This window comes from Venturia canescens, chromosome 7 (assembly GCF_019457755.1).
Source record: "Venturia canescens isolate UGA chromosome 7, ASM1945775v1, whole genome shotgun sequence".
Lineage (NCBI taxonomy): Eukaryota > Metazoa > Arthropoda > Insecta > Hymenoptera > Ichneumonidae > Venturia > Venturia canescens.
The window spans coordinates 6,861,661-6,889,533 of NC_057427.1; the positions used below are offsets into that span (position 1 = coordinate 6,861,661).

At 42.7% G+C, this 27,873-nt stretch overlaps 3 protein-coding genes across 7 annotated transcripts in view; all 3 read left to right on the top strand.

Annotated features, from left to right (window-relative positions):
• Ipk1 (Inositol phosphate kinase 1) overlaps nucleotides 1–16,061 on the top strand; it is a 36,009-nt gene extending 19,948 nt beyond the window's left edge. Inside the window, exons 1-7 of one of the 5 annotated variants that reach the window (XM_043422994.1) lie at nucleotides 9,813–10,385; nucleotides 10,498–10,673; nucleotides 13,237–13,406; nucleotides 13,741–13,954; nucleotides 14,123–14,316; nucleotides 14,589–15,178; nucleotides 15,299–16,061. In XM_043422994.1, coding sequence (XP_043278929.1) covers nucleotides 10,652–10,673; nucleotides 13,237–13,406; nucleotides 13,741–13,954; nucleotides 14,123–14,316; nucleotides 14,589–15,178; nucleotides 15,299–15,428 — 1,320 coding nt within the window. In that variant the 5' untranslated portion in view covers nucleotides 9,813–10,385; nucleotides 10,498–10,651 and the 3' untranslated portion in view covers nucleotides 15,429–16,061. Of the gene's footprint in view, nucleotides 1–9,812; nucleotides 10,386–10,497; nucleotides 10,674–10,699; nucleotides 11,251–13,236; nucleotides 13,407–13,740; nucleotides 13,955–14,122; nucleotides 14,317–14,588; nucleotides 15,179–15,298 lie in introns of those variants that run through there. The other 4 variants (XM_043422993.1, XM_043422995.1, XM_043422991.1 and 1 more) reach the window with 4 other exon arrangements.
• Nucleotides 977–9,660, top strand: LOC122412975 (protein BTG2-like). The gene has a single exon (XM_043423011.1). The coding sequence runs from the start codon at nucleotides 2,132–2,134 to the stop codon at nucleotides 2,666–2,668; it is 537 nt and encodes a 178-aa protein (XP_043278946.1). The 5' UTR covers nucleotides 977–2,131; the 3' UTR covers nucleotides 2,669–9,660.
• Nucleotides 16,062–16,826: 765 nt separating the features above from the next.
• On the top strand, nucleotides 16,827–27,843 carry Nf1 (neurofibromin 1). Its single transcript, XM_043422966.1, is given in 15 exon segments — nucleotides 16,827–17,201; nucleotides 18,148–18,475; nucleotides 18,565–18,795; nucleotides 19,003–19,745; nucleotides 19,748–20,041; nucleotides 20,129–20,693; nucleotides 20,769–20,810; nucleotides 20,940–21,013; nucleotides 21,094–22,288; nucleotides 22,419–22,980; nucleotides 23,060–23,608; nucleotides 23,699–23,893; nucleotides 23,982–27,189; nucleotides 27,316–27,581; nucleotides 27,678–27,843. Coding segments are annotated over 15 exon segments (8,322 nt in total). The 5' UTR covers nucleotides 16,827–17,141; the 3' UTR covers nucleotides 27,688–27,843.
• Nucleotides 27,844–27,873: the final 30 nt, after the last annotated feature.

Sequence of the window (27,873 nt, forward strand, 5' to 3'; positions counted from 1 at the left end):
CAGAGCTCTCGAGTCGGTTTTCTCGTGTACGAAACCGGAAAGCGTGCACATATATCTATATCGGTGTTGTGCAAAAATGGTCTATCGCTGTTTCTGTGTCGTTGAAGAAAGAAACGCGCAGAGGGGGGGGAGCAGAACGACCGAGAGATCCATGGAAAAATGTCTCGAGCCTTTGACCTGCTCCCGATATATTTGCAACGCAGCGCGAAGAGAAGGGCAATTTCTCCACACTCCGCGGTAGAGATGTCAAAAGTATATTTATGCTCGCGCGACTATTTCGTGGCGCTAAATTATCGAAGAACGTGTACCACCCCAGTCGCCTCGACAATGTTCCCCGTAGCGATGCGGACAATCGCACAGCAGCGTATTTACACCTTAATAAATGCACGGTATTAACGAAAAGTGCGGGACGGTGAAAAATGTTGAAGCACAACAGGACTCGCAAATAAAACGGCGGAGAGTTCAGCAACACCGAGAGACGGCGGTGAGAACGACGGCGACGCCGTCTCTCCGTGGGATAAAGAAACACGGAGATACGGACGGGGATCACGGCCTCTATTCGATTTCGGGGCCATCGAGGGAACGCGACGGACGCGCGTGTAACGCTTGTGCACATATAATATATATGAATTGATGTATGCACAGCTAGAAAAGACTCGGTGTTGTTCCGTACAGTCGGCGGAAAAGCTTCGGGTTCGGATAGAGTATTACGTGCGATGCGCAACCAATATACGCGTGTCGATGTATACACACGAAAAAGCTTGTGTATATACAGAGAGGAGGGAAGAAAATATTCCTCGGGAGGCGCATCTCTCCTCGCGCAGATCTCTAGAAGGGGTCACGTGACCCTGCATAAAAAAGCGAACGAGCCGTTGCGCGATTGGTCTGAACGGTGCGCATGCTTCTCCCCGACGGCGGACTCGTGCCCCCTCTACCGTGGCCGCGAAACAAAGAGACTGGGGAGTCTAGCTCGGTGGCATCGAAGCTGCCACCATTAGAAAGTCGTCGACACTCGAGAGGTGTGGTTCGCGGTCCGGAGGACAAAAATTACTCTTCAAGTACGGATTATCCGGTGTTCCGATTTTTACGTTACCTCAAAACATCAAAAGCGAAGCGTTTGATTGCTCGGGTGTCAGGATCGCGCGATATAACGATCTTGGAAAATTTTCGGTTCAAACTTAATGCTCGTTAATCGCGATTGAGAATAATAATAATAATAGCCGTAATTCGGTGTGAAATCGTGTCCGGTGTTGGGCTCTATTTTCGTTTTCTTCTCGTCCCCTCGCTTTCGACTCCGTAACAAGTTTTAGTGCGCGCGTGTCTGTGAGAAATATCAGTCGCTGTGGAGGGTTGCAATTGTAACGGAAGAATATATAAATTGAAATTAATCGGCGAAGCCTCGAAGCCCGAAAAACGAAGAAAAAGAAGAAGAGATTGTTTGGTCATCGCCGTGGTTGCTCGTAGAGCAGCAGCGAGAGCAGAAGCGAACTCGGATTATTATTACAAGTATCCCTTTGCGCTGGAGCGGCAACGTTGTTACGATCGGTACGGTCAGTGGCGACGCCATTTTGTCGTGAAACGTACGGATTCGAAAGTGGAGCTTGGTCTTCGTCGACGACGTCGTATTATCGTGCCGTGACCACACGCTATATACCTTGCACCCACACACGCGCACACATACACACAAACAACGAACAACGAACACGATTATATTTATGTGTATACGAGTATTTCTATGCGAGTACACGTGAAAATATAACCGTGTGTGTGTGTGCGTGTGCGAATAGGAAAAAACGTGCGCGCGCGCGCGTGCCTTTTTTTCTCGTGAATCATCGTAATCTCCGGAATCATCAACGTGGAGAATATACGCGAGAGACACTGGAGAAAAGAAGGAAAAAGAGGAATATTCTACCGAGCAATCGCGAATGCTTTATTTATCGGGTCGAGAAAGTTGAAAGGGTTTAATAGACATTCGTTTCTCGAATAATCCTCGACGGACGATTCCGCGTTATTTTTTTTTTGTTTTTTTTTTTTTTTCGTTTTCAACAGACCGCGCAACGGGTCGGCGGAGTTGATAAAAGATTGGGAAGTGTGAAAAATATTTGGTAATAGGAAAAATAATAAATCCACGATGAGACTGGAGATCGTGTCGGCGGCGGATTTTCTTGTGCATTTGTTGCGTCTGCAGGCTGGCCAACTGTCGGAACGTCAGCTCGAATTGTTTAAATCATCGTTGACCGATGTGCTGAGGCGACGTTATCGGGATCACTGGTTTCCCGATCGGCCGAATCGCGGCTCAGGCTATCGGTGCATTCGCATCAACGGCAAAATGGATCCGGTCATAGCGCAAGCCGGAGCCAACGTTGGGCTTTTGCCGACTTTGTTACACACGCTTTTCCCAACTGAATTGACCATGTGGATCGATCCCGCCGAGGTCTCGTACAGAATCGGCGAAAACGGCTCGATCTGCGTACTCTACGAGAGAATCGGCGGCCCCGAGATCGACGATATTCCTCCGAACCCCATGCAACAGCATCAACAGCAACAACAACAACAACAACAGCAGCCGCCGCAACAACAACAGCAACAATTCGAGAGCTGCAAGGACTCTTTGATCCTCGAGCATGCGCAATTCAACGAACAAATCGCCGCTTTTGTCTCGAGTTGAACAACTTTTGAGAAATTCGCGTTGCGTCTGCGTCCAAGCGAAATGAAAAATATTACGAAGATTCAAGAGAGGCGGAGAGATTGAAGACGACCGTGAAACATCACCGCGATAACAATAATTAATAATGAAACAAAAATATTAAATAATAAATATATATAATAATAATAATAATATTGATAATAATACTGATAATATTAATAATAATGATAAACATCACCGCGAGTAACCCGCCACCGTCTCTCGACAGCTGAGAATCAACATTTCTTTTGTTCGTTTTTCTCTTTTTCTCTCGCCCTCTCGTAAAATCTCGCGTCGCCTCGGAACGTCGCACACGCGCAGAGACGACGGACCTTTCGTTACTTTTTTTCTTCTATTTTCTCCACTCTTTCGGACTGTGCGGAAACAACAAAGGTGTACGCGGGTGGTGTGTGTATATACTTATACATGTGAGCGAGACAGCATAAAATACCGGAAGTCGCATTTCCCGAAATTGGTCCTCGAAGTGTGCGTCGTTGACAGCTACGTGCGCTCGCGCGCGTACGTTGAAAACTCCGAGAACTCCTCGTGGACTGTTTTGTTTCTTTGCATTTTCCGAGGAAGAACTGCATTTTTTCTTTCATTAGTTGGAAGAAGTGGGGGGGGGGGGGGAGGAGCGATCGTGTGATGCTGTGTGACGTCAAAATTCTGAAAGATCGAAAGGACCTGGGAATGAGGAGGGGAAATGAATTTATAATAAAAACGATCGAACATGAGGAAGGAACTTTTGATCCGGTTACGCTGCGCGTTCGGGGGGAGCCCGAAGCGTCGAAACATCGAGAAGCCCCGGGAGACAGAAGCCATCGTGTTTTTCCCTTCTTTATTGGTCCCCCCTCCTCGATGCCCCGGCGGGCGCGCACTCCTTTCTCCGTTTTGTACGAGCTGGGCAACCCTGTTGCGCAGTCACCATCGCGGAGCCTCCGCACTCTGCTTCATCCTTGTTATTCTCCATACGTGCAAACGGCCCCCGTGTTACGAAGAAATAAAAAGAGAGAAAAAAAAAATAAAACTTGCATATGATGTTCGTCGATTCGCCGAAAAGAAGGAAAAAAAGAAAACGGCCGAAGAAAGAAGAAATTCGAGTCCGCCGCGCCGCTTTTGCGTCAGAGCTCGCTCCCCCCACCGCGTCGCGCGACGCCCTTCTCCGATTGGCGTGACCGTCGCTGCGCGACGACTCTCCGTCTCTCTCTCGCCTTTCTCACCCACCATTTCTGCCGCTACGTCTGTCACGACGATCCAAGAAAAAGCACTCTCCTCGAGAGCGTTCTTTTTCCTTTTATTTTTTCCACTTTCTACTCGATCGATCGAAAAAATCATTGTTTTATCTCTCCCGACTCGCTCAACTCTTATTTTATTTCCGTCATTTGGGCGAAAAATCAGGCGAAAAAAGTGAAAAAAAAAAGAAAAAAAAAGAAAAAACAGAAAAAACGTTTCGACATTGAACGAGAAGGCATCATCTTCGTACTATCCCGGTGATTCGTACGAGTCAGTATATTTGTAAGCCTTGCCAAAGCAGCGAGCCTCCCTCAATCCTGCTCGAAGGAGGAGAACAACACCGTGCTCGATGAAAATATTTCTGTGTTTCCGATCTCGTTCTCCCGCGGTCACAAATGATCTCAAACTCTTCAAAAGAGAATTTATATAAAAGAAGAAAAAAGGAAAAAAAAATGTATGATTAATGTTACGATAACTGACCGCTTCGGTACGAGAGGGGAAAACAGAATGATTGTCCCGTCGCACTCGCATGATCGCACACACGCGCGTAGGCACAGGCAGGCAGGCAGGCAGGCGGGCAGAGACAGCGACGATGCGGGAGGCGAAAAAACAACTTGGGACGTTGAGCGCGCGCGGCGAACGAGCGAAACAACATGGCCGCCGAATTCTCATCGCATCGGAGACACCCGCCGAGGGAATAAGGAGAAGAAAAAAGGAGCGCAAAAAACAAAACAACCTCGCTATACACATCGCAATATCGTGGCCAGTAAATAATAATACGCTGCTCCAACGTCGGACGACTTATTTTTCGAGGTGATTCCAATCGAGCCCCCGCGCATGCCCGAGTCTACCGGTTCACCATCGGGGCCAAACACTAAACGTACAAAAACGAGGCTTTTTCGAAAGAAAAGGAAAGAAAAAAAACGAAGAGGAAAATGAGACCGTTAGTTCCTCCTTCGCAATCCCCGCAAATCATACCTTTCCGTTTACGTTTTTTTCCTTTTCTTTACTTTTTTTTTTTTACCAACCCGAACATCGAAACTTCCGATCGAAACGGTAATGCAACTGTCGATTGTCATTCTCGGCTTGAAAAAAACAAAGCCAATGGGTTCGACCCCTTTCATATTTCGCATTTGAGATCCGAACGAAAAGCTTCGCTCTTCTCCAAGTATTTTTCGATCGGAAGAGGCGATTGGAGGGAGCAGTGTCCGGGAGGAGACGATCAGCACCGAGTTTCCAACCTCCGCTAATTTCATTTTCATTTTCAACGTTAAAGTGTCCCGCCAACTTTTCCATAGAGTCAAATATTTTCGAAAATTTTGTCAACTTGTCAAACCTGACCAAAACTTTAACGAATTCCTTCGAATCTTTCGCTGATCGTCGCTCCCTCGCGACCTTCTCGCCTCCCTCGTCCCTTGCTGAGATCAAAAGAGTGCAAACGTTCGAAAACTCGAGAGAAAAAAATAACATACGAATTAAGCGAGCAGAACGTTTAATGAAATAAAAAATGAGTGTGCGTGCGTGTGTGCGTTCGTAACGATTAGTCGACGATGTGATGAGAACTTGATCGTGTGATGCATTTTTTTCTGATCAAGTGCATTTTTTCCCTGTTTTTTGTGAATCACTAATTTTTTCCTCTCTTTCTTTTCTTTTCTTTTTTTTTTTATTTTGTTTTTCTTTCCTCTCTCGTGGCGTAAAACTTGTCGCGTTCCGAATGAGAGCTCTGCGCGTAGCATTTAGTTAACCGTGTCTGTGATTATGATTAGAGAAGCCAGGTAATAATGCGAAGTAAAAAAAAGCGAGATAATACGGAAACAGAAGAAAAAAAAATGGACGAGAAAAGCCGACGATCAGATTGGAGAATACGGAGAGACTTGTACTGTGTGTTACAATTCCGACGAGAAAGGAGAGCAAGCATAAAAAACAAAAAAAAAAGAGAAAGAAATGAAAAGGAAAGACATCGGTACGCCCACGTTTCTTCGCGACTTCGGGACGTTTGTTCTCTGCACAATTTCGTTGACCTCGATTCGAGTTTCTCGAGAATATGGGAAGCCCCCCATTTTTTTTTATATAATTTCTTCGCATAAATACACACGTGCATACATAGAAATATATATAAAGATATATATATATATATATAAATGCGTACATATATGTTTACATCGAGTGGAGAGAACGAGAAAGAAAATGAGACGTGATTATTGTACATATTTATACATATAAATAATAATGAGAACGAATTATCTCTTCCTTGATGAGCACGTAGCAACGTCGAGGGCAATAATATTGGTGTCACGCATCGTCTAAAAAACTTGTCGTTTCAAACGAAAAAAAATTGAGTTTACGATCATGATCGCAGCCAGAGGATTTTCGACTGAATAAACCGAGTTGTTGTTTCAACGTTTACCCGAAACCTCGTTTTGTCACTCACTCGATTTAGCGTCCTTTCGAAATTGCTACGTGTTCGGTCGTGCGAACGTTTCAAAAGTTGGAAAAAAGCATCCCTGTGAGAGGGAGGAAGGGGAGGGTCCTTTTTCCCCTCGATTGCACATTTTTTGGCGTCGGTACCCTCCGTTTTTTTCAATCGATACCAGTCGAGTTTTCCGGCAAGGTGAGAACGGGTGGGTGGGGGAGCAGAATGTCGCGTCATTTTAAGAGTTTCGCGAAGAGAATTCGGAGGGAGAAGAAAAACACGACAAAAAAAAGTGTGTTGCCCGAATAAAAACGATCTCGTTGAAGATGAAAAAAAAATAACGTTTTCTTTCATTCAAGATAACGAAAAAAACAAACAAACATTCGATCAAATGGAATTTATGTTTGTACGTGAAATTTAAGAAAACAAATACATTCGTCGACAGTGAGAATGAGAGGGTGCGTGCGTGTCTGAGAAAAAGATTGGGAGAGAGAAGATAAAACACGTTCGTTTCGCAATGCAATAGAAAACTACGGTCAACGTTCGAATGAAAAATTTAAACAAATCCCCAAATTTTCTTGCTCCCCTTTGCGTTCTTTTTTTTCCCCCTCCGTAATCATGAATAATCGATTTAAAAATCAACGTCTCATCAGATTGTAATTACATCGTATGTATATATATATATATACACATATATTTACATATATATTAATACCGACACACACACACGCGCACACACACACACGTATACACACACACACACACATACGCGCAAAGAACTAGAGTCCTTCAGGAAAAGAATTTGTCCAAATCCGCTGTGTGTGTGTGTGGGGGGGGGGGGGGGAGTCGCGAGAAGAGAGAAAAAAATTGAGTGCGATTTAAGCAGCAGATAAAAAGCGATAAGAGCAAACACACAAAAAAAAAGAGAAGAAGAATAAATAATAAACGAGTCACTCCTCCGGCAAGTCTGTGATTTTAGCTTGGTTAATTCAGTATTTTTTTAAAATAAAACACAAAAAAAAAGAATGAAAAAAAAAAACGTAAAAAAAAAAATAGAAAAAAGATAAAACAAAAAATCGAAAAATCGAGACAAAGTCGACAACAATAAAATGTGAGAGATCTAAATGATAAATAAATGGTAAAGAAAAAAAATCGAAAAAAAAAACAGAAAAACTAAGAGAAAGAAAAAAATGCAAGAAAATAACGTACGAAGGTGAGCACGGATGGTTCGCGCTAAAGACACGTGGGCTAGGTGGGCAACGAGGCGAGAGATATAAAGGTCAGTTCGAAACTGGCATTTTGGTACGGTGTTTGAATGAAAAAACGGAATGAAAAGAGAAAGAAAAAGGAGTGAGACACGGCACGCAGGACGAAGGGGAAGGAAAACTGAAAAAATGTCGCAAGTTAAACTGAAAGCAAAAAAATATTTTCACTCAATTTCGCCGAATTGAGAACAATAAAATTGTACATTCGTCTATCTTTTATCACTTATGATTCTCAAAACGAGTGAATTATTCGCTCGAGCGAGGTCGTTCATTTTTGTACATTCGTCTTTTCTTACCTCGTTTTTTTATTTGTACAGTCGTCATTAAACCGTTCACACAGAGAGAACGTTTCGTTGTTCATCAAACAGATTCTATCGATGGTATCGCCATTCTTCACTAATACTGTTATTTAATAATGATATTATTTTCCAAATACATATAAATTATATATATGTATATATGTAAAAATATACGTATATACGTATAGATGAAAAAAGAAAAATTGTACATTGCATTTTGGTGCCACATAAATTGGACGCTTTTAAGGATTCGAGTCGGTCGCAAGCTGCTGTGAAGATGGAAAAAAAAAAGAAGGAATTAAAATAAGCAAATTGTACAATAAATGATGACGCGACGCGTCATCGGGAACAATATTAAATTCGTCGTAATAACGGGCGGCAATCAATCAAATATTTCTTGACGTTAAGAATTTTTCCCCTTCTGCTTCGTCCGCGGCACACAAAAGAAGAAAAAACAGCACCAACCACCACACTCGAAACATGTGTCTTCTTTCGTTTTACTTTCTTTTGGTTTGACGTCCCGCGCGGAGAGAAATTTCGAGATAAACGAAAAATATGATTTGTTCGATAATTGCGTTACGGTCTGATGAATGCGCGCGTGTATGTGTGTGTCTGGCGAGCACCGAGCGACCGGGAAGAAAAGAGTTTTGTAATCGTACTCGAAAAGAACGCGTGTCCATTCAATTCGGGAATTAAAAAGTGTTTAATTCTGAGGATATTTCGATCGTGAGGAATCAAGACGGACGGATATTTGAGCAACTTTATCTCGTGGCTCGATTTTAAAATGATATTCAATCTCCTTCGTGTACGTGCATTTAAACAGAAAATAATCAACACTCGTTCGACGATTATTCCTAATCGCTTACCGGACAAAACGATTCTTATCGTCGTGGATAAAATTATAGTTCTATATTCGCATACTACACACACACACACACACACACACCTTGGAGGAAAAAAGGGCGAAGGAGACACGAGTATTTTGGAAACGAGCTACGAGATTGAGAGGCACGAATTATGATGGGGAAAAGCATAGCCGCAAAGACTCGTATATGTTATCTATAATTAAAAGAGGATGAGAAAAAAAAAAGAAAAGTATAATTTTAATGAGAAACCAATATTGTACACTGGAGATGAAAAATCTATTGGAAAAATTGTATAAAAAATGTTGCTGTGAAGATTGAGAAAAAATGTAACGATATATGAGAGTCGAGTGAAAAATGTTTATTGTCATTGGAATAATTTTTTCAACATACGAACACTGAATCGCACATTTAAAGAGAAATTTCAATAACAGGTGTACACACTCGTTCACGAGATTCACACACTCTTATATACAGAAATATCAAATGACAGTCACAAAGATGAAAGAGAGAGAGAGAGAGAGAGAGTGAGAGGAAGGAGAAATGATGAATGAAAGAAAATTGAATCCCTAGACTCGTAGGTTCACTATTATTATATAATATTATATCTATTATTATATCAATGTATAATTATATTTAGTTTTTAAGTTACCTATGATTTCCCGCTTGTACATACGCCGTGAGTTCGAAAAAATGATAAACACAATGTAAGAGAAAAAAATGGATTATCTTCAACGAAATAATGAAGAAAAAACGTGGAGAGGAGGGAGATATGCTGATGAAGGAGAAGAAAAAAACGAAGTATAATTTTTTCGACTGTTTTTGTACAGAGATAATAAAAACAAAGGCCTCGTGCTTATGGAATTTCACGAATATTAAAAGAAAACGTATGAAATGATAAGTCACTGAGTAGTATTCATTTATTTAAAACCTCACAATTCATTGAATCTCGATGTTGAGAAACTCGGGCGATTGAACAAAAAACGGATTTTCGATCGATCCAAATGCGAAGGACGAAAGTGTCCGAATTTTCGATCTCTATCCTCGAAGCAACACGCTCCGATGTTTCATTTGTCCTCGAGATATCGAGATCTTGAGACTTTTTCACGTTCTTATCGCCAACTGTAACTTTAAGGAGAAAATCAACACCGGGAGCTGAAAAACTAGGTAAATTCGTATCGTATAATCGGCGAGCTATAAATACTCGTTGCTTCATTCCAACGAGGGGGGTGGCCACGAGCGGGAACGAGTTTGTCTTTGGAGAATCGTCGGAAACTTACTGCTCTCTCGTCCTCGTCCTCGTCCTGCCTCTGTGCACGTGGCAAAACCAAAGATAGAGCGAGTGCCAAACGCGGAGATCCTCGCCGAGAAACTCGAATATTAACCACGATAAGAAATAAAACGGGGCCCACGCGAGTCGCCGTCGATGGGAAAATATATTTTTCTTCCTTGAATCTCTCGTCGAGAATAAACTCGAGACACTTAATTGAGTCCTAATCTCCCGTCTGTTACGACACGCTCGTTCGATCTCGCTTGACTTATCGCGACGTTGCGATCAATCGCTAATGATCCGAGAAATTCGACGCTCCAAATCGAACGATTTTTTAAAATCCATCGCTCTTTGCTGTAAGAGTTTTTTCGGAGTGTCGATTCTCCTTTTTTACTTTTCTAGACAAAATATTGTCGAGGAAGTTTTTGATGGAGAGAGTTCTCACTCGCTGGTCCTGGTCTGTTTCAGGAAGCCCAGGGCGCCAAAGACCGTCGCTGCAAACACGCACGCTCCATTCTCAAATTCCAAAGGGACCGAGAGAGTCTTCAACATCACCACAAGAGTGGCCTCGCCCTCCCGTGCGATACTCTCGAGACACGAACCGGCGAGATCCCTTTCCAGCATGTGCACACCTACGGGACATCGTAAGTGGAGGAAAAAAACGGCGCAAATGAAGCAGCTGCTGTCGCAGCTCCGGCTCAAGATGACTTCCACTTTGCTCGGTGCGATGCACTTTGTCCCGCGTCGTATAAATGTACGGGATGTGCCCAAACTCGAGCTCGGACCGTCGGTCGATTCGAAGGGAAACTCCGGACAGCAAAGTGCTTCTTGAATTTTGGAAAAATTTCATTTGCAGAGAACCTCTGTAGAGGAATTTTTTCCCATCATTTATCGTTTTGCGCGCATCGAAAGTCATGAGATTTTTAAGGAAGAACAGCGGATCAAGATTCCCCTTCGCACAGTTCGCTCTCGAATGTGCGAAATTTGTGACACCCTGTGTTGTTACATTCGCGTTACCGAAGCACACTTGCTGCGGCACGTATTCGGTCCTCGCTCTCATCTCGACTCGCTCATCGACCACGAAATTTGCGCCGTTGAAAAGTCCCTGCTCGGCATATGTGCCCCGTCAAAGTCGGCCGATATCTTTGCTTTTTTTCTCGCTCTACACCTCGAGAGGAAGCACACCGAGAAGGGAGACTTTCCGCGATGGAGTTTTGCCAGGTGAGGAGTGCGGCGAGAATCGCCCACGTTCCTCTCCACTACCGTTTTCTCGCTCGTTTCGAATCCTCTTTTTTTACCCTCACCGTGTGTTTACCCAGCGAGAACAACGATCGAATATTCACACTTGATTGACGCACGATACTCAGCCCACATTTATCGGGGAACGAGGATCTCGCGTGTGCTTTTCGATGGTATGACAAATGAGGGAAGGAAAACGATGGAAAAACAGTTGTACGATTGTTCGATACGAAATAATGCAGAGCGTGCGGGACTGTTTGTAGCGGAGGTGGCGAAGTAGAGAGGTCAACTTCGGTTGTTGCCCCTGTTGGGGCTACCTCTCGGGCGAGCCTAACGCAGCCTGTGGAACTGCTTTTTACCACCTCTTCCTTCTCCTCCTTGTCCTCTTCTTCTGGGTCAAAATCTCCTCGCCTCCGAGGTCATCCTTCTCGCACATTCACATTAATTGCCTGGAAAACGTCTCGTCTCCGCGCTCCTTTCTTATCTCGATCGATTTATTCGTCGCAATCGACATTTTTATCGAGACTCGCGTCTATTTACCAACGTCGATTCAAGTGGTGAGAGCATCGCACGAAAAAGTCGATAATACGGCTTTATCAATTGGCGCACGAAACTCGAGAAGCGATGAGCCATCGAGTCCCAAAAAATCGAGAAATTATCGTCGATCCGGTTAGAAGAGAGTCCTCGGAATGTGCACATTCGCGAAACTTTCCTCGGAGTAATAAACACGTCGAAACGTCAGCGTTCAACCGGCACGCGTCAAACCTCGACACATTGGAGACCGAATTTCGTTGGATACGTGGAAAAAACTATTTCCACGTTTCAGCAAAGCTTCGTTTCCCTTGAACGTTCTTAGTGAATTGCCCAGCTCGTGAAACCCCGACGAAGCTCAGCTTACCAGGATCGTACCCGTTTCAATTGATGTACGAAGAAAAAAAAGGAAATTTTATTTTCCACCAGACTTTCCTCGTATGCTCGATCTCTGTCGTTTGAAAAAACGAACGTTTATTGAATCTCGTGGTTGGACGTTGAGACAGTGTCGCTTTTGATGGCAGGGTTGACCGTTACAAACCGGTAGGTGGGCTGGGTGGATAAAGAAGGATCAAGAGAGGTTCACCTCGAAAGAGACAGAGGCGACGTCTCTTTTCCGTCAATCTAGAAAGCTGTGCGGATAGCCGTCACAGACCGTTTCATCAATTTGTTTATTTATTTTTCAAACGACTATAAATAATAAAAGAAAGCCGTCGATAGGGACAGACTCGATTTGATCGTTTTTCAGAACTGTGCCACAGCCTGATAACGGAAAATACTTGAATGTCGACCTGTCGGCGGGGTACCGGCTCGTCTCGTCGCGCGCGCGATAAGAATTATAAATAAAACATTCAATCTTATTCCACTGCTAAAATGCAAATAAAAACTCGAAAATAGAAAAAACAACAGACAAATCGGACCGGATTAACTCGAATCAGAAGCGCGCTCATGTGACGCAATAGTTTCAAGGGCTCTTTCACCTTGACGCTAAATCACATTCATCGAGTGATATTGGCTCATTTTTCTTTCATTGGAAACAAAAATAATGACACGACACTTATGAAACCACTCCTTCGACTTCGACGCTGTTTTTTCCTCAAATCGTTTTTCCAGGCTCATTGAACGATGACAAATTATCTGTAAATAACTTTCGAACTTAATTCTCAATTTCGAGCTCCCCATATGAGGTTCGGTACGAGCTTTCATTCGAGTTTTTATTTTGGTTTACTCAATCATTTTCTTATTATTTATTTCAACATATGTTGAACCCAACAGCAATGCCCGATCTGTCCAGCTGACTTGTGTCTCCACGAAGATGCTGCCGACCAGCGTTTAGATTTCGTGTTTTCAACTATTCCATCCTTATCAAAGAATTCCGTCAAAAAATTCGTTCGATGCACAGCAACATTTGAAATAATCGAATCTTTTATTTTACAGACGAAACAGAGCGAACGATTCTCCAGGAGGGCGAAAAAGCTGAAATGTCTCCCTCCAAAACGGCAGTCCTGCAATCCGTTGGGAAGCATCGTACGATCGATTCAAGTGTGCTCGAAAATTCGTATTACAAAAGCGAAGGGAATGCTTACATGGTCATAGCTTTACCGAAAGTGAGTATACGATTGACAAAAAAAATTGAGCGGACTCCAAACATTGAAAAAGATTACAAGTCTAATGTTGCAAAAAGGGGAATTTCAATTAATACGAGCAGTGAGGCACGTTATGCATGAGAACGCGCCACGTCAGTCCAAGTTTTCTTAATCGATTTTGTGGCCTTTGTGCTCTACGTTTACAATCGCAGAGCGATTTGACAAGGCCTTTGAATCGCAGAAGTTTTATTTTATTCATCAAAACACTGATCACACATTGGCAAATGGAGAATCGAAAATTTCCATGCGTTTTATAAGAATATTGATTTGTTTTTTTTTTTTAATTTCTTTTTAGGAACGAAAAGTACTGAAACTGAAAAAAAGTGATGAAAGCGAGGGAGATAAACCAGCCGAAGACGGAGGACTTTCGAGGGTCAAATTGGCTGTGGATTTCTACAAACGCACAATGTCCAAGCTGATGGGGCCTTTCGCAAGAGAGCCTGAGATCGCAAACTGGAATTCCGATGATTTGCAGGAACATTTGAAAAAGTTCGAACCCCACAGGCCAGGTGAATGACACTACGCTTCGTTCACGACGTTCGAATCGATTTTTCGAGCCCGTACCGCGCGGATCGCTTCATTTCAAGAAATAAAACTCACCGAGTTCCCAGAACTATTAATTTACTCGTTATTTTTTCAATTAACCTGAATAAAATCAATTTTCTGCCTATCCGTAGATAGTCGGCGTCACAAAACTGTGACTGAGAATTTTGGCACAATTTTACCCGATTACACCATTCTTCCTTCTGAGCTACTTGCAATAATCCCGGATCGTTCACACCAGCCGACTTATTGCTTAGAAATAAAACCGAAAGAGCCTCAAGATCCGGTTTTTCCAAGTGTGTTCGACTTGTGTCCGTACTGTTTACCGGTGCGTTCCAATATGTCAATTTTTTTTTTCGAATCTGCGCTTTCCGAGCGGTCGACCCTCCTGTAGTCCATTCGAAAACATTAAAACCACTCCGTGACGTCAGCTTCTCCTCCGTCCACCCTCTCAATAGCGCTCACGAGTCGAGGAAAGATAACCCGAAATGACAAAAAGGAGCGTCGACTGTATTGCTTCATCTCATTACGTTCTAAATCCTAAATCTTGAGCTTATTTCAAACTTCATGAAAATCATTTTTCGTGTGTCTTTTTCGCAGTGCCCAGGCCTGATCTGCATCGCGCCGAAGATGTACTGCCCTGGATGTCTCTTCTCAGGACAAAGATTTCGCATCTCCTCGTGTATAGCAGCGATGATTGAAACGCGCTCGAAGAGATGTAAAATTTTCAAAAATGGGCACTTGATTCGAGACGGTAAAGCTGACGTGACCGAAAGTTCAGCTGATTTATTCGGAGATCCGAGTTCACTTGGTGAATCACTGACCACCGAAGACGTCGTTGACGTAGTCACTGAGGCTTTGCTGCGTCGATTTCGTCGAGCGGGCTCGCTCGATAATCTGGAAGAGGAACAATGTCTCAATGGATCGTACCTTCTACCGCGTGGCGGCAAACTGCCCGAGGGCTCGGTACTCGAAACCATTAATCATCTTCAAAACCTCTTTCGATATGATATTCGAGAGATTCATCGTAGATACGCCGATAAGTTATCAACGTTGGACGACCGGATGGTCTATTCTTCGAAGGAAGTTGGTGATGAAAATTCGGCGGAATTGCTCCCTCTGAAACATTATCTCGTTTATCGTATTATAAGAGATTGCTCGATACTCGTCGCCTTTCAGCAAATTCATGAGTAAGTCCTTGGTATTGTACGGCTTTGAGGTTTTTTTTTAATTGTAAGAAACGAAAAAAATGTTCATAAAAAGCTTGGCCGAACATCAATTCTTCAACTTCTGAACTATTCTTTTTACAGGTCGATGGACCTGCCTTCAAAGAACGTTTTGAAATCTGCCAATCGTAATTTCGTATTCAACGTCGCTGTTACGGATTTGGACCCAAAAAGCATCCACTGCATCGAGAAACATTACCGTAAAGCTCAATAAGGAGAAGCGGGGAATGCTGAGGAAAGGGCAACTACGTAACTGCGATTCTTCGATAAAGCCCAATATCGTAACTGTGCCAATGTACGGCCACAGACGTCACACCACACCACGTCACACAAATTTCAAACTGTTATCACTCCAAAGTATGCGGGCGTTGATAATTTGGAATAAGCATTTCATGTCATATGACTATGCGAATTTGAGCGTTACGAAAAACCTGCCAATAATCGTTGTTCTTGAAATAATTGTTCAAAACTAAAACGAAATCAACCACAAAGATTTGCGTGACGTCCTAAAGGATATGTGGACTAAAAGACCAAACTTTCGGTCTGGTATTTGAGTTCCTTTTCCACACGTTTTGATGTTGAGTATCCTTCACAGTCAGTATTCTCATTAATTTCTGACAAATTGTTGGTTTTCCTTCTATTTTTTTTTTGTATAAAGTTACAGTTACAATCTTTAAATAAAAATCTACAAACTTTAGCAAAGTTTGGGATTTCTCTTGAGTGACGCAGAATATTAATGAACACTTCTATAACGAGACATCGTCACGCCACTCGGAGGTTCCTTTTGCTTGCAAAGGTGTATTTTGAAAAATAAAAAAAAAAATGAAAAATAAAAAAAAATGAAAAATACTTTGCATTTACAGTTAAAGTACCCGGAATATCCCTCATAATGATCCGATTCTGCTTTTCCCCGTCCGACTCTTAAGCGAATAAATGAGGATTTTTTTTCATCAACATGGCGGAAGGCGTAAGGTAAGGTACTGAGTTTGACTAGCTTTTTCAAACACACCGTTATCAAAATATAGGGAAAAAATATCATGGTGGCGCGTAACCTTTCAGAATTTCTGAAACTGAATCGATACTCCTCGATGTATTCAAAACATACGAGCGTAAATATACATTTTTGGAGAATGCGCAGACGAGAGGGTGGGAGGATACGGAATGGTGAGGATGAAAATGTTGGACATTTATGAATGGCGGTTGCGTAGTGGGCAATAATAAAGGCGCCTCTCGTGAATGTTGATCGAAACTGTATTTTCTCCAGTTTTGTCTCATTTCGAACAGTCCACACAGGCGAGACAGGTTGCGTTTATATTTTTTTTTTTACAAAGGTTTCAACCGTTCGAAATAATAATAAACGAGAATAATCCAGGTCATATTGATTTTCAAATTGCCATTGCTCTGTTGAATGACCCAATCTAATGAATATTGGCTCTACGTTTTTTATATTATAGTCGTAAAGAAATGGTATTTTCTTTGTGCAATCGTCCACGATCCTGAGTTTGGATTTTCGCCGCGAGAGGTCACCGCGATCCACTCGGGAACAAATGAACTTACCCCACCGCGCTCGTGGACCACAAAATTCTCAAACCCCCCCAGTCGCAAAGTCGACGTTCGTGTTGAATGGCGTCTTCGGGCGTTTCGTGAAAACATCGTTTCCCCTGTTCCCCCACCCGAGCACACCCTTCCCTCTATCTTTCTTTTTCTTTCTCTTTTCTCGCTCTCTCTTTCTCTCTCTCTCTCTCTTTCTGTTCCTCTGTTTCCGTCTCTGTCTTTCAATGTAGTGGAGTGGATATATTTATCGTGTGCAATCTTTTCATCGGTCGCGGGTTTCTCGTGGATTTCTGCCAATAAGGAAAAGTCTAGAAATAATATAAACATCGAGAAATGGGGTATTGTCGGTGAAGAGGGACGAAAGAGAGACGCAATGGGCACCCAAAAGCCCAGCGAATGGGCCGGGTTGCTTATCGCGCGTTTCGAGGATCAGGTACCGGCGATTGTGTCTCCATATAAATAAACAATTTGTCTTCCTGTTAATCTTTGTCCTTTCAATCAAAAACACGCTTCGTGATGTTGAAAACTTAATTCTTCTGCTTTCGTGAATAGTGTGATTATTCTCTCCCGTGTATTCATCTCCCTTTTTCGTGCCCTATATTTCCAATGCCCAAAGACTCACACGGCCGCCCTCGATAATTTTTTCACCTCTGGGAAATCTTGCTATGATTCTCTTTTTTTCATTCCGTATGGTATTTATAATTTACATATCCGTTTTCTCCAAAGGTACCAAAACACAGAATTGTTTTCAAGTTCAAGTCGAGTTTACGCTCGTATTATCAGTCTGAGAATGATCAATGACAGCCGTCTGTTTCTGTTTGGAAAGCTCGATCTCTCTCTATCCATTTCTCTCTCTCTCTCTCGCTCTCTTAATCTTTCTCCCTCTCAATTTTTCTCGGATGATCGTCACCCACCCACATTCTATTAAATCTTATATTTCACTTCATTATCGCATATAAAACCGGTATTTCTTGCGATTATGGACGAGTCGAATGTCATTGTTGGTGACAAGAGGTGGCGGAGGGGGGAGGGGCTATATTTTATCGCCAAGGTGAATGAGGAGTAAGAGTGAGATGGAAAACGTTATCGAGAAAAACGTTGTTCATTCATAAAATCGAACGCCCCAGTTTATTCCCCTCTCCTTACCACTCATAAACTACCTTCCCATTAACGAGATATTTAACCAAAAAATGTTTCAAAATCCATGTCATTTTTTTTTATAATCATTTCACATTGATCCGAAATTATTCGAGTCAGCATCAATTGGTTTTCCACAATTTTCCTAATATTTTATCTAAAAAATTCTAGAATCATTTTGATATTTTTGATTTTACTCAAGTCACAAATGTTTTGAAATCATGTAATTTTTCATATTTCAGCTACCATGCAGAGCCGGTCCGCAAACGACCCATTCGCGTCTCAACGAAGAAAAAAATCAGAAGTATTTAATACAAATATCGCGCTATCGGTTTTCGCATGTGATACAGTGCCTAACAAAGATGCTTCAGCATGTTAACGAAATGATCATTAATACTGGCACTCAAAGATGGTTGAACGGTTCGGAGCAGGACAAAAATTGTTACGAATCTATAATCATTATCCTCGATACGCTGGAACAGTGCCTAACCAATCAACCCAAAGATACAACGAACTTTGACGAAACTACAAATATTAAACTTTTACTCAGGGAGATTTGCCGATTTATCAGTAAGTGATTATTGTATCATTTTCTTATGTCTTTCTCGCACAATTATACTACATATATATATTTATGATAAATATTTTATCTTTCCCAGATGTACCGAACGACTGTCCTTATTACATGCATTTGAAGAATTTGGCTAGCAAAGTATTATTCGCTCTTAGCTTGAATTTCTTCAATGCAGTATTCAATAGAATATCGGCTCATCTTCAGGAAGCGACAATAGCTGCCTCTGGGTCAAGCGATGAATGTCCTGATCATAGCGACATAGAACTCATTCAGCTTATAAACGTTGATGTCAAAAGGCTCATCAAACTGTTGAACGGTAAAGAAAGTTCTTGAAACTCTCCAAACATTTCCGAACCCCACAGAAAAGTATATTCAATGCTCCAAATCATTCGTATCCACTAATCGTTTGGTGCACTAGAAATGAAAATCATTTTTTTGGAACTCAAAAAACGACTCCGTGCTCCAGCCAAATATTGACTGGAAAACTATTAATTACATGTGCTATTTAATGAAACTGTTGCAGAAACAATACTGAAGATACGTAACTTAAAAAAATCGGCTCACATAGTTTTGATGAATTCATTGGAAAAGGCGATATGGAATTGGATGGACACGTATCCCCACGAATTTGCGGATATCCAAAAACGTCAGAACGACGAGCTTGCTAAAGCATGCGACGAATTGTTCGACATACTGGACACATTTGCGGACATCAAGAAAGGTCGAGTGTTCGCGGTATGGCCGTTGCAAATAATGCTGCTCATACTGTCACCGGTTGTATTGGAGGAAATAGTGAATGCTGATACAGGGGCGCCGTGTTCACCGAAACATTCGAAGAAGAAACAGTTCATCGAGAGTATAAAACGAGGCAAAGTGATGCACGGCGGTTCGGGGAAACAATTGACCGAAGCAGCGGCCGTAACGTGCGTTAAACTCTGTAAAGCCTCAACCTACATAAGCAATCTTGATTCCAGCAATGTTATATTTACTCTGGTGCAGCACGTTATCGGCGATTTGACCAGTTTGCTTTTTAATCCGAGCAAACCGTTTTCACGTGGTCAAAGTTACGTGGTTCAGGACGTTGATCTCATGATAGATTGTCTAGTTAGTTGTTTTCGTATTAAACCACACAACAACGAAGTTCTCAAAGTTTGCCTAAATTTGAACTTTCCATCGACTTATCAATTCGTACTTGTCAGCTCGCTCTACAGGTACCTTATTACTTTTCCCCTTTTCATAAATGTTCTCGAGGGTAACAAAAATGCTTAATCGTTGAAAAATACTGTTACAGGATAGTTGTACAACCAAGACTCTCGTGGTGGCCTCAAATAGAGCTTGTATACTCGCGTAGCGCCGATCTTCGTAATATGTTTACCGACACGCTCAACAAAGTTACACAGAGTTACATATCTCAAACACCTCTTCGAATGATTCAGGGTTTAACATTAAAAGGGAAAGAACAGAGCAAAAATAAAGATCGAGGAGAAGATATTTCCAGTCATAGAAATCTTCTTCTGTGGTTGGTTCGTTTAATTCACACGGACCCCATGCTCATGCTTAACGTAAGTATAATATATGCAGGAAAAAAAAACATCTGTTCAAAAGAATTTATCATGTTTTGACGAAACGAATCTTCATTGATATTTCAGAACCAGGGCAAAGCCGGCCATGAGATACAGAGCTCGACTTTGGAGCTGATAAATGGTCTAGTTTCGCTGGTACATCAGCCAACGATGCCGGACATTGCTCACGAAGCGATGGAAGCGTTGCTCGCTCTTCATCATCCTGATCAAATAAAAGCTTGGAATCCCGAAGCGCCGATCAACACTTTTTGGGACATAAGCTCTCAAGTACTATTTTCCATATCGCAGAAGCTCATTCAACATCAGATTGTCAATTATACCGATATACTGAAATGGCTGCGAGAAATTCTCATCAACCGCAACGCTTTTCTCTCGCGGAACAAAGAATACGCGAATGTTGGTAGTCAAATAGCCATTTGTAAACAAGCGCATATCAAATTGGAGGTCGTGTTCTTCATGTACTTGTGGAGCATCGATGTCGAGGCGGTTCTTGTAGCCCTATCGTGTTTTTCTTTGCTCTGCGAAGAGGCTGAAATCCGCTGTGGAAGCGACGATGTTGCCGATACTTGCCCATTGCCTAATTATCACCATTACGTCGAGCTTGCTCAGATTTCTACGGTTTTCACTAACGGTCAGTTATTTGGGTTGTATTTTTCATTAAAATTCATTGCAAGTAAATCAATTGAGTTCGTTATCATTCCTACAGCCAGCGGAGACACGACGATTACTTGCCAACGACATAACGATGGTGAGTTGCAAAAATTATTCAAATGCAAAAAATTCATTTCATCCCTGCTGAAATGAATATTTGTCATCTTGGGATTTCTTTCGGCATCACTTTTAATCGAGAAAATGTATAATCGAATCATTTTTTCAGGACGAGCAGCTTTGCGGAGAAGAATAATGGCACTGCTAAGAAAAATCGAGCATTGCGTAAATGGCGTTCAACCGGTATGTTGGAAATTCATTTTTTCAAATAATTTTCAATGTATAAATGTTTAACGAAATATTCATGAAAAATGATGCACTAGGCTTGGGAAGAGACGTTCAGAAATTGGGAATCAATTTGGCGACAGTTGACGAACAATCCGAAAAACAAAACGGAAGAAGGACAAGTCGAGGCGTTTCACCGTAACACGGGAAAGCGGAGAGCGTCTCATCAGAATTCGGATTACGAATTGGACGATCAAATAAACGAATGGGCGAACATGACGGGATTTTTGTGTGCCCTCGGTGGTGTCTGTTTGCAGCGAAAGTCTCCATGCAGGCCGATATCAGGTATGCCGTTGCATCCAGAACCGAAAAAAGGTTCGGCGAAGCAGCAACAGCAGATGATGCAAGATTCGGTATCTACTTTGGCGAATCCCAGCCAAGAAGTGCAATATTGTCCAGTAACGCAATTCGTCTCGAACCTGTTGCGCCTGTTGATTTGGAACAACGAAAAATACGGAAGTCAGATACAGAAACACGTGAAAGAATTAGTCGGTCACGAAATGAGTCCGGCACTTTATCCCATACTTTTCGATCAAATAAAAAGTATAGTAGAGAAGTTTTTCGATCAACAAGGTCAAGTTATTGTTCTCGACGTGAACACTCAGTTCATCGAGCACACGATATTCATTATGAAAAATGTTCTCGACTCGAAAACCGATGAGCCTTCCGATTATCTTGGCATAACGAGTATTGAAGGTATGACTCTGGCGATCGTAAGATACGTGAGACATTTGGACATGACCGTCCACGCAATCGATATAAAAACGAAGCTCTGTCAGCTCGTCGAAGCCATGATGAAAAGACGCGACGATCTCGTGTTCCGACAGGAAATGAAGTTCCGTAACAAACTTGTCGAATATCTGACCGATTGGGTTATGGGCACAACTCATCAAATGGCACCTCCCAGTAACAGCGACAGCAGCACGATCACGAGAGATCTCGATCAAGCCTGTATGGAAGCAATCGGTGCACTCCTTCTCGGCCTGCCTCTTCAACCCGAAGAATCCGATCGTGGCGATCTCATGGAAGCAAAATCACAACTTTTTCTCAAATATTTTACACTCTTTATGAATTTATTAAACAACTGCAACGACGCCACGGCTGAGGAAAAAGAAGTCGTCTCCAGGCAACACCTGCACACGGGTAATCTTTCGACTCTGCGAAATGCCACCATTCAAGCCATGAGTAATCTCCTCAGCGCTAACATTGACAGCGGTCTCATGCATTCAATCGGTAAGTTGCAAGTTAATTCAAAGAGTAAATTGTCAGAACTCTGGGGAAAGACGTTTTTCAACGTTCGTGATTGGAGTTCGGTAAAACATGCGAATATAACAATAACATCCGTTGTTTTATTGCTCAACAGCATTGGGTTATAACCGAGACCTCCAAACACGAGCAGCATTTATGGAAGTTTTGACGAAAATACTTCAACAAGGAACGGAATTCGATACCTTGGCGGAGACAGTGTTAGCCGATCGGTTCGAGCAATTGGTCCAATTGGTAACGATGATAAGTGACAAAGGTGAACTGCCGATAGCGATAGCCCTCGCGAACGTTGTAACGTCGAATCAAATGGACGAATTAGCGAGAGTATTCGTTACTTTATTCGATGCGAAACACCTGTTATCGCCTCTCCTTTGGAACATGTTTTATCGCGAGGTCGAAGTTTCGGACTGCATGCAAACTCTGTTCCGCGGTAACAGTCTTGGCAGCAAAATCATGGCATTTTGTTTCAAAATCTACGGTGCTACGTATTTGCAAAATTTGTTGGAGCCCTTGATAAAGCCTTTGCTGGATGATCCTTTCACGAGATTCGAGGTCGACAGCGCAAGGATCGACGTCAACGAGAATATTGTCGAAAATGGAAGGAATCTCATAGCTCTTACACAAAAAGTATTCGATGCTATAGTTTCCTCAGCGGATCGGTAATTTATTTCCCTTTGCTCTCTTGAACAAGTTTTATATCTTTATGCTTTGATCTTAATGTTTTTTATTTTTCCACAGATTTCCTCCACAATTACGCTCGATGTGTCACTGTCTCTACCAAGTTTTGAGCAAAAGATTTCCGCAGTGTCCGCAAAACAACATCGGCGCAGTCGGTACTGTCATATTTTTACGATTCATCAATCCGGCAATCGTTTCGCCCCAAGAGATGGGAATTGTCAACAAACAAGTACCGCCTCACGTTAAAAGAGGCCTCATGCTCATGTCAAAGATACTTCAGAATATTGCGAATCACGTACAATTCAGCAAAGAACAACATATGCTACCGTTCAACGATTTTCTTCAAGCTCATTTTGAAATTGGACGAAGATTCTTCATACAAATAGCCTCGGATTGCGAGACAGTAGATCAGGCTAATCATCCAAAGTCTTTCGTTTCGGATGTCAATGTTTTGGCTCTTCATCGATTGCTTTGGAATCATCAGGAAAGAATCGGCGATTATCTCAGCAGTAGCAGAGATCACAAGGCCGTTGGTCGTCGTCCTTTTGACAAAATGGCTACGTTGCTCGCTTACCTAGGTCCACCCGAACACAAGCCGGTTGATTCGCAGTCAGTACTTCTTACATTCAATTTCGATGTCCAAACGCTACACGTTTTTTTTGTTTACATGTATTTAAATTTATTTTTTTCCCCACACAGCTTGTTGTTTTCATCGTCCTACGCACGATGGTCCAGCATCGATATGTCTTCGACGAATTTCGAAGAAATAATGGTGAAGCACAAAATGCACGAGAAGGAAGAATTCAAAAGCATCAAAAGCTTAAACATATTTTATCAGGCGGGCACGAGCAAACTCGGCCATCCAGTTTTTTATTATATAGCACGAAGATACAAGTGAGTTATTTTTGTTATCGGATTATCAACACGAATATAAAAGTTTCTAGTTTCTAATGAAAATGTTGAAAAATATTATTGTTTCCAGAATCGGCGAGACAAACGGCGATCTCTTGATTTACCACGTAATTCTGACTCTCAAACCATTCTGTCACGCTCCGTTCGAGCTCGTAGTAGATTTCACGCACACATGTTCGGACAATCGTTTTCGTACGGAATTTTTACAAAAATGGTTCCACGTGCTGCCGGAGGTTGCTTACGAGAACATACATGCGGCTTATATCTACAATTGTGACAATTGGGTACGAGAATTTACCAAGTATCACGACCGAATACTGGCGCCGTTGAAGGGCAATCGCAAAGTGGTGTTCGTGGATGGTCCTGGTCGATTGAATGATCTCATTGATCCGGAGCAACAAAAATTGCCCGGTGCAACTTTGTCCCTCGACGAGGACCTCAAAGTATTTACGAGTGCGCTAAAGCTCTCGCACAAGGATACTAAAGTTTCGGTGAAGGTTGGACCAACCGCGATACAAATAACCTCAGCGGAGAAGTGTAAAGTATTGTCCCACTCGGTTTTCCTCAACGACGTTTATTACGCTTCGGAAATCGAGGAAGTTTGCCTCGTGGATGACAATCAGTTCACGTTGACGATATCGAACGAGGCGGTGCCGTTGTCTTTCATACACAACGACTGTGATAGCATAGTACAGGCGATAATACACATAAGGAATCGATGGGAATTGTCACAGCCGGATTCGATGTCGGTACATCCGAAAATTCGACCCAAGGACGTGCCTGGAACGCTGTTGAACATGGCACTCTTGAATCTCGGCAGTTCCGATCCAAATCTCCGAACAGCAGCCTACAATCAATTGTGCGCTTTGACCGCGACGTTTGACCTCAAGATCGAGGGACAACTATTGGAAACATCGGGTTTATGTATACCTTCGAACAACACGATATTTATAAAACATCTGAGCGAGACATTGGCCGCTAACGATCCTCACCTCACACTCGAATTTCTCGAAGAGTGCATCCAAGGTTTTCGCGTTTCGACGATCGAGCTTAAACACTTGTGTCTCGAGTACATGACCCCGTGGCTCAAGAACCTCGTACGTTTTTACAAGCCTAACGACGAGGGTGGCAAACGAAAGAAACAGGTCAATCAAATATTGGAAAAGCTGATAACCCTGACGATCGAAGAGGTTGAAATGTATCCGAGCATTCAAGCTAAAATCTGGAGCACCATCGGACGATTGCCTGATCTCATTGACACCGTCCTCGATAATTTTATCCAAAAAAGCGTCAAATATGGTCTTGGCTCACCGATGGTAGAGATATTGGCCGATACAGCGGTTGCACTTGCGTCCGGTAATGTTCAGCTCGTCGCAAAAAAAGTAATTGGACGTTTGTGTCGGGTCGTCGACAAAACTTGCACTTCTCCGACTCCTTTGCTCGAAGAACACATGATGTGGGACGACATCGCTATATTAGCGCGTTATTTGCTCATGCTCTCGTTCAACAATTGCCTCGATGTTGGAAAACATCTTCCATATTTGTTTCACACGGTAACGTTCCTCGTTTGTTCCGGAAGTCTTTGTATGCGAGCCTCGACTCACGGACTTGTTATAAACATCATACACTCACTTTGTACCTGCAGTTCGCCCTCCTTCTCCGAGGACACTTATCGAGTTTTACGTATGAGCCTCGACGAATTCTCATTGCCTAAATTTTATCTTCTTTTTGGCATAAGCAAAGTTAAATCTGCTGCGGTAACGGCTTTTCGCTCGAGTTACAGACATTCGAGTGAGAAATGGTTTGGCAACGAGAGAAGTATTTGCAGGGCTGAAGATCGTGAGTATCTCGCGCTCACCAGTCTCGAAGTAATCACCGACGCACTCTTGGAAATCATGGAAGCTTGCATGCGCGACATACCGACCTGCGATTGGCTGACGACTTGGACATCGTTGGCGAAGAGCTTCGCTTTTTGTTTCAACCCGGCGCTCCAGCCACGAGCACTAATAGTCTTCGGTTGTATCAGCAAGAGCATTACTGATCAGGATATAAAACAATTGTTAAGGATTCTCGTCAAAGCTCTCGAGAGCTTCAACGACATAACTCTCCTCGAAGCAATTGTAATGTGTCTGACCAGGCTTCAGCCACTTTTGAGGCCTGAATCACCGATTCATCGTTATTTGTTCTGGGTTGCAACTTCGGTGCTTCAATTGGACGAAGCGCCTCTGTACGCCTCGGGACTCGCACTTCTCGAACAAAACTTGCACACTCTCGATTCCCAGGGTACCTTCGATGACAAGAGCCTCGAAAAAGTGATGATGTCAGTGAGAGATCCTCTCGAATGGCACTTCAAACAACTCGATCACGCCGTTGGACTCTCCTTCAAATCCAATTTCCACTTTGCCCTCGTTGGACATTTGCTCAAGGGCTACCGTCACCCGACGCCGACAACTGTCACAAGAACAACAAGAGTACTCACCATGTTATTGGCCATCGTTGCAAAGCCGTTTAGCAGAGACAAATTCGAAGTAACGCCTGAAAGCGTAGCTTATCTCACGGCTCTTGTTTCCGTTTCCGAAGAAGTTCGTAGTCGCTGTCACATCAGGCATTCACTCGCTAGACATTTCACCGAATCGAATAGCAATGATTTTATCGATACGACAACGAGCAATGGAACTCCCGAACCGACCTCCGGGAATATCAGTCGAACGAATAAGAAACAAAAGTCTTGGGACCTTTTGGATCCTTCGGCCATTTCGCAAGCTCGCCAACAAAAACAATTCGCTACTCATCCACCTGGTCGTAGCACGTTGCTCAAAACTCAAAGATCCTTCTCCGTACCAGTGACCAAAGAAACAACCCCAAAACCGAACGAGGACACTGTAACTAAGAATCGCAGTGCACGAGCCAGTGTCAGCAATGAGAATAACGTTTTACTCGATCCCGAGGTGCTCACAGATTTCACCACTCAAACTCTCGTTCTCACGATACTCGCAACTCTAGTCAAATACTCGACCGATGAGAATGAGACTCGTATACTCTACGATTATCTCGCCGAAGCATCGATCGTATTCCCCAAGGTTTTTCCTGTCATTAACAATTTGCTCGACGCTAAAATTAGTAGTGTGCTGTCCTCGTGTCACGATCAAATTATTTTGAGCGCTGTACAAGCAATCATACAAAACACCATTGCTTGTGAGGACACCGGACAACAATTGCACTATTTGCAGAGCTGTGGATTTGGTGGACTTTGGAGATTCGCTGGACCTTATGCAAAGGTTTTATATTTTCTCACTAATTTCAATGTCCACTGATTTCGTGATCTCCGAAATTTGTTTCGTTTCCTCCTCTACACTTCAACAATATTTGCTTATTCAAATATGAAATACGTTTTTTTTTTCCAGGGTAATCGTACGGCCGAGAGTGCCGAATTATTCGTCAACTGCCTCGAAGCGATGGTCGAAACTTGTCTACCGACCGAAGAATACGAAGCAACGAGCAGCAACAAAAACTTTGTGCCCGACAATTCTAAGCGCTACGATGATACACGTGCCGACCCAACGATGAGGGCGAGAGCTTGTTCAGCCAAGAATAGTTTAGGTAGAACGCGTAATTTTTCTGAGGAGAGGCCTACGACCCAAGAAATAGCAGCTTCTTCGATCCGCAAGGAGTGAGTTTTGTTTATCACTCAAAAGAGCATTCAACGTGTGAGAACGTATAAATCTTCTGTTTAATTTCCTTGTTTGTCAATGCATAACTTGAGAAGGAATTTGTAGATATAGCGTAGATGGAAGAGAAGAATCGATTGAGGCAGCCAGTAAAAGCAGTAGCAGTAGTGGATTACAATCATAGCGAACGTACGGTGATTCTGGCAATGATCTCAATGTTCCGGAAAGATGTAAGAAAAAAAAAAAGTCATCGCGCTCGACAAGGTAAATAAATTTCTTCAATACAGTTTCAAA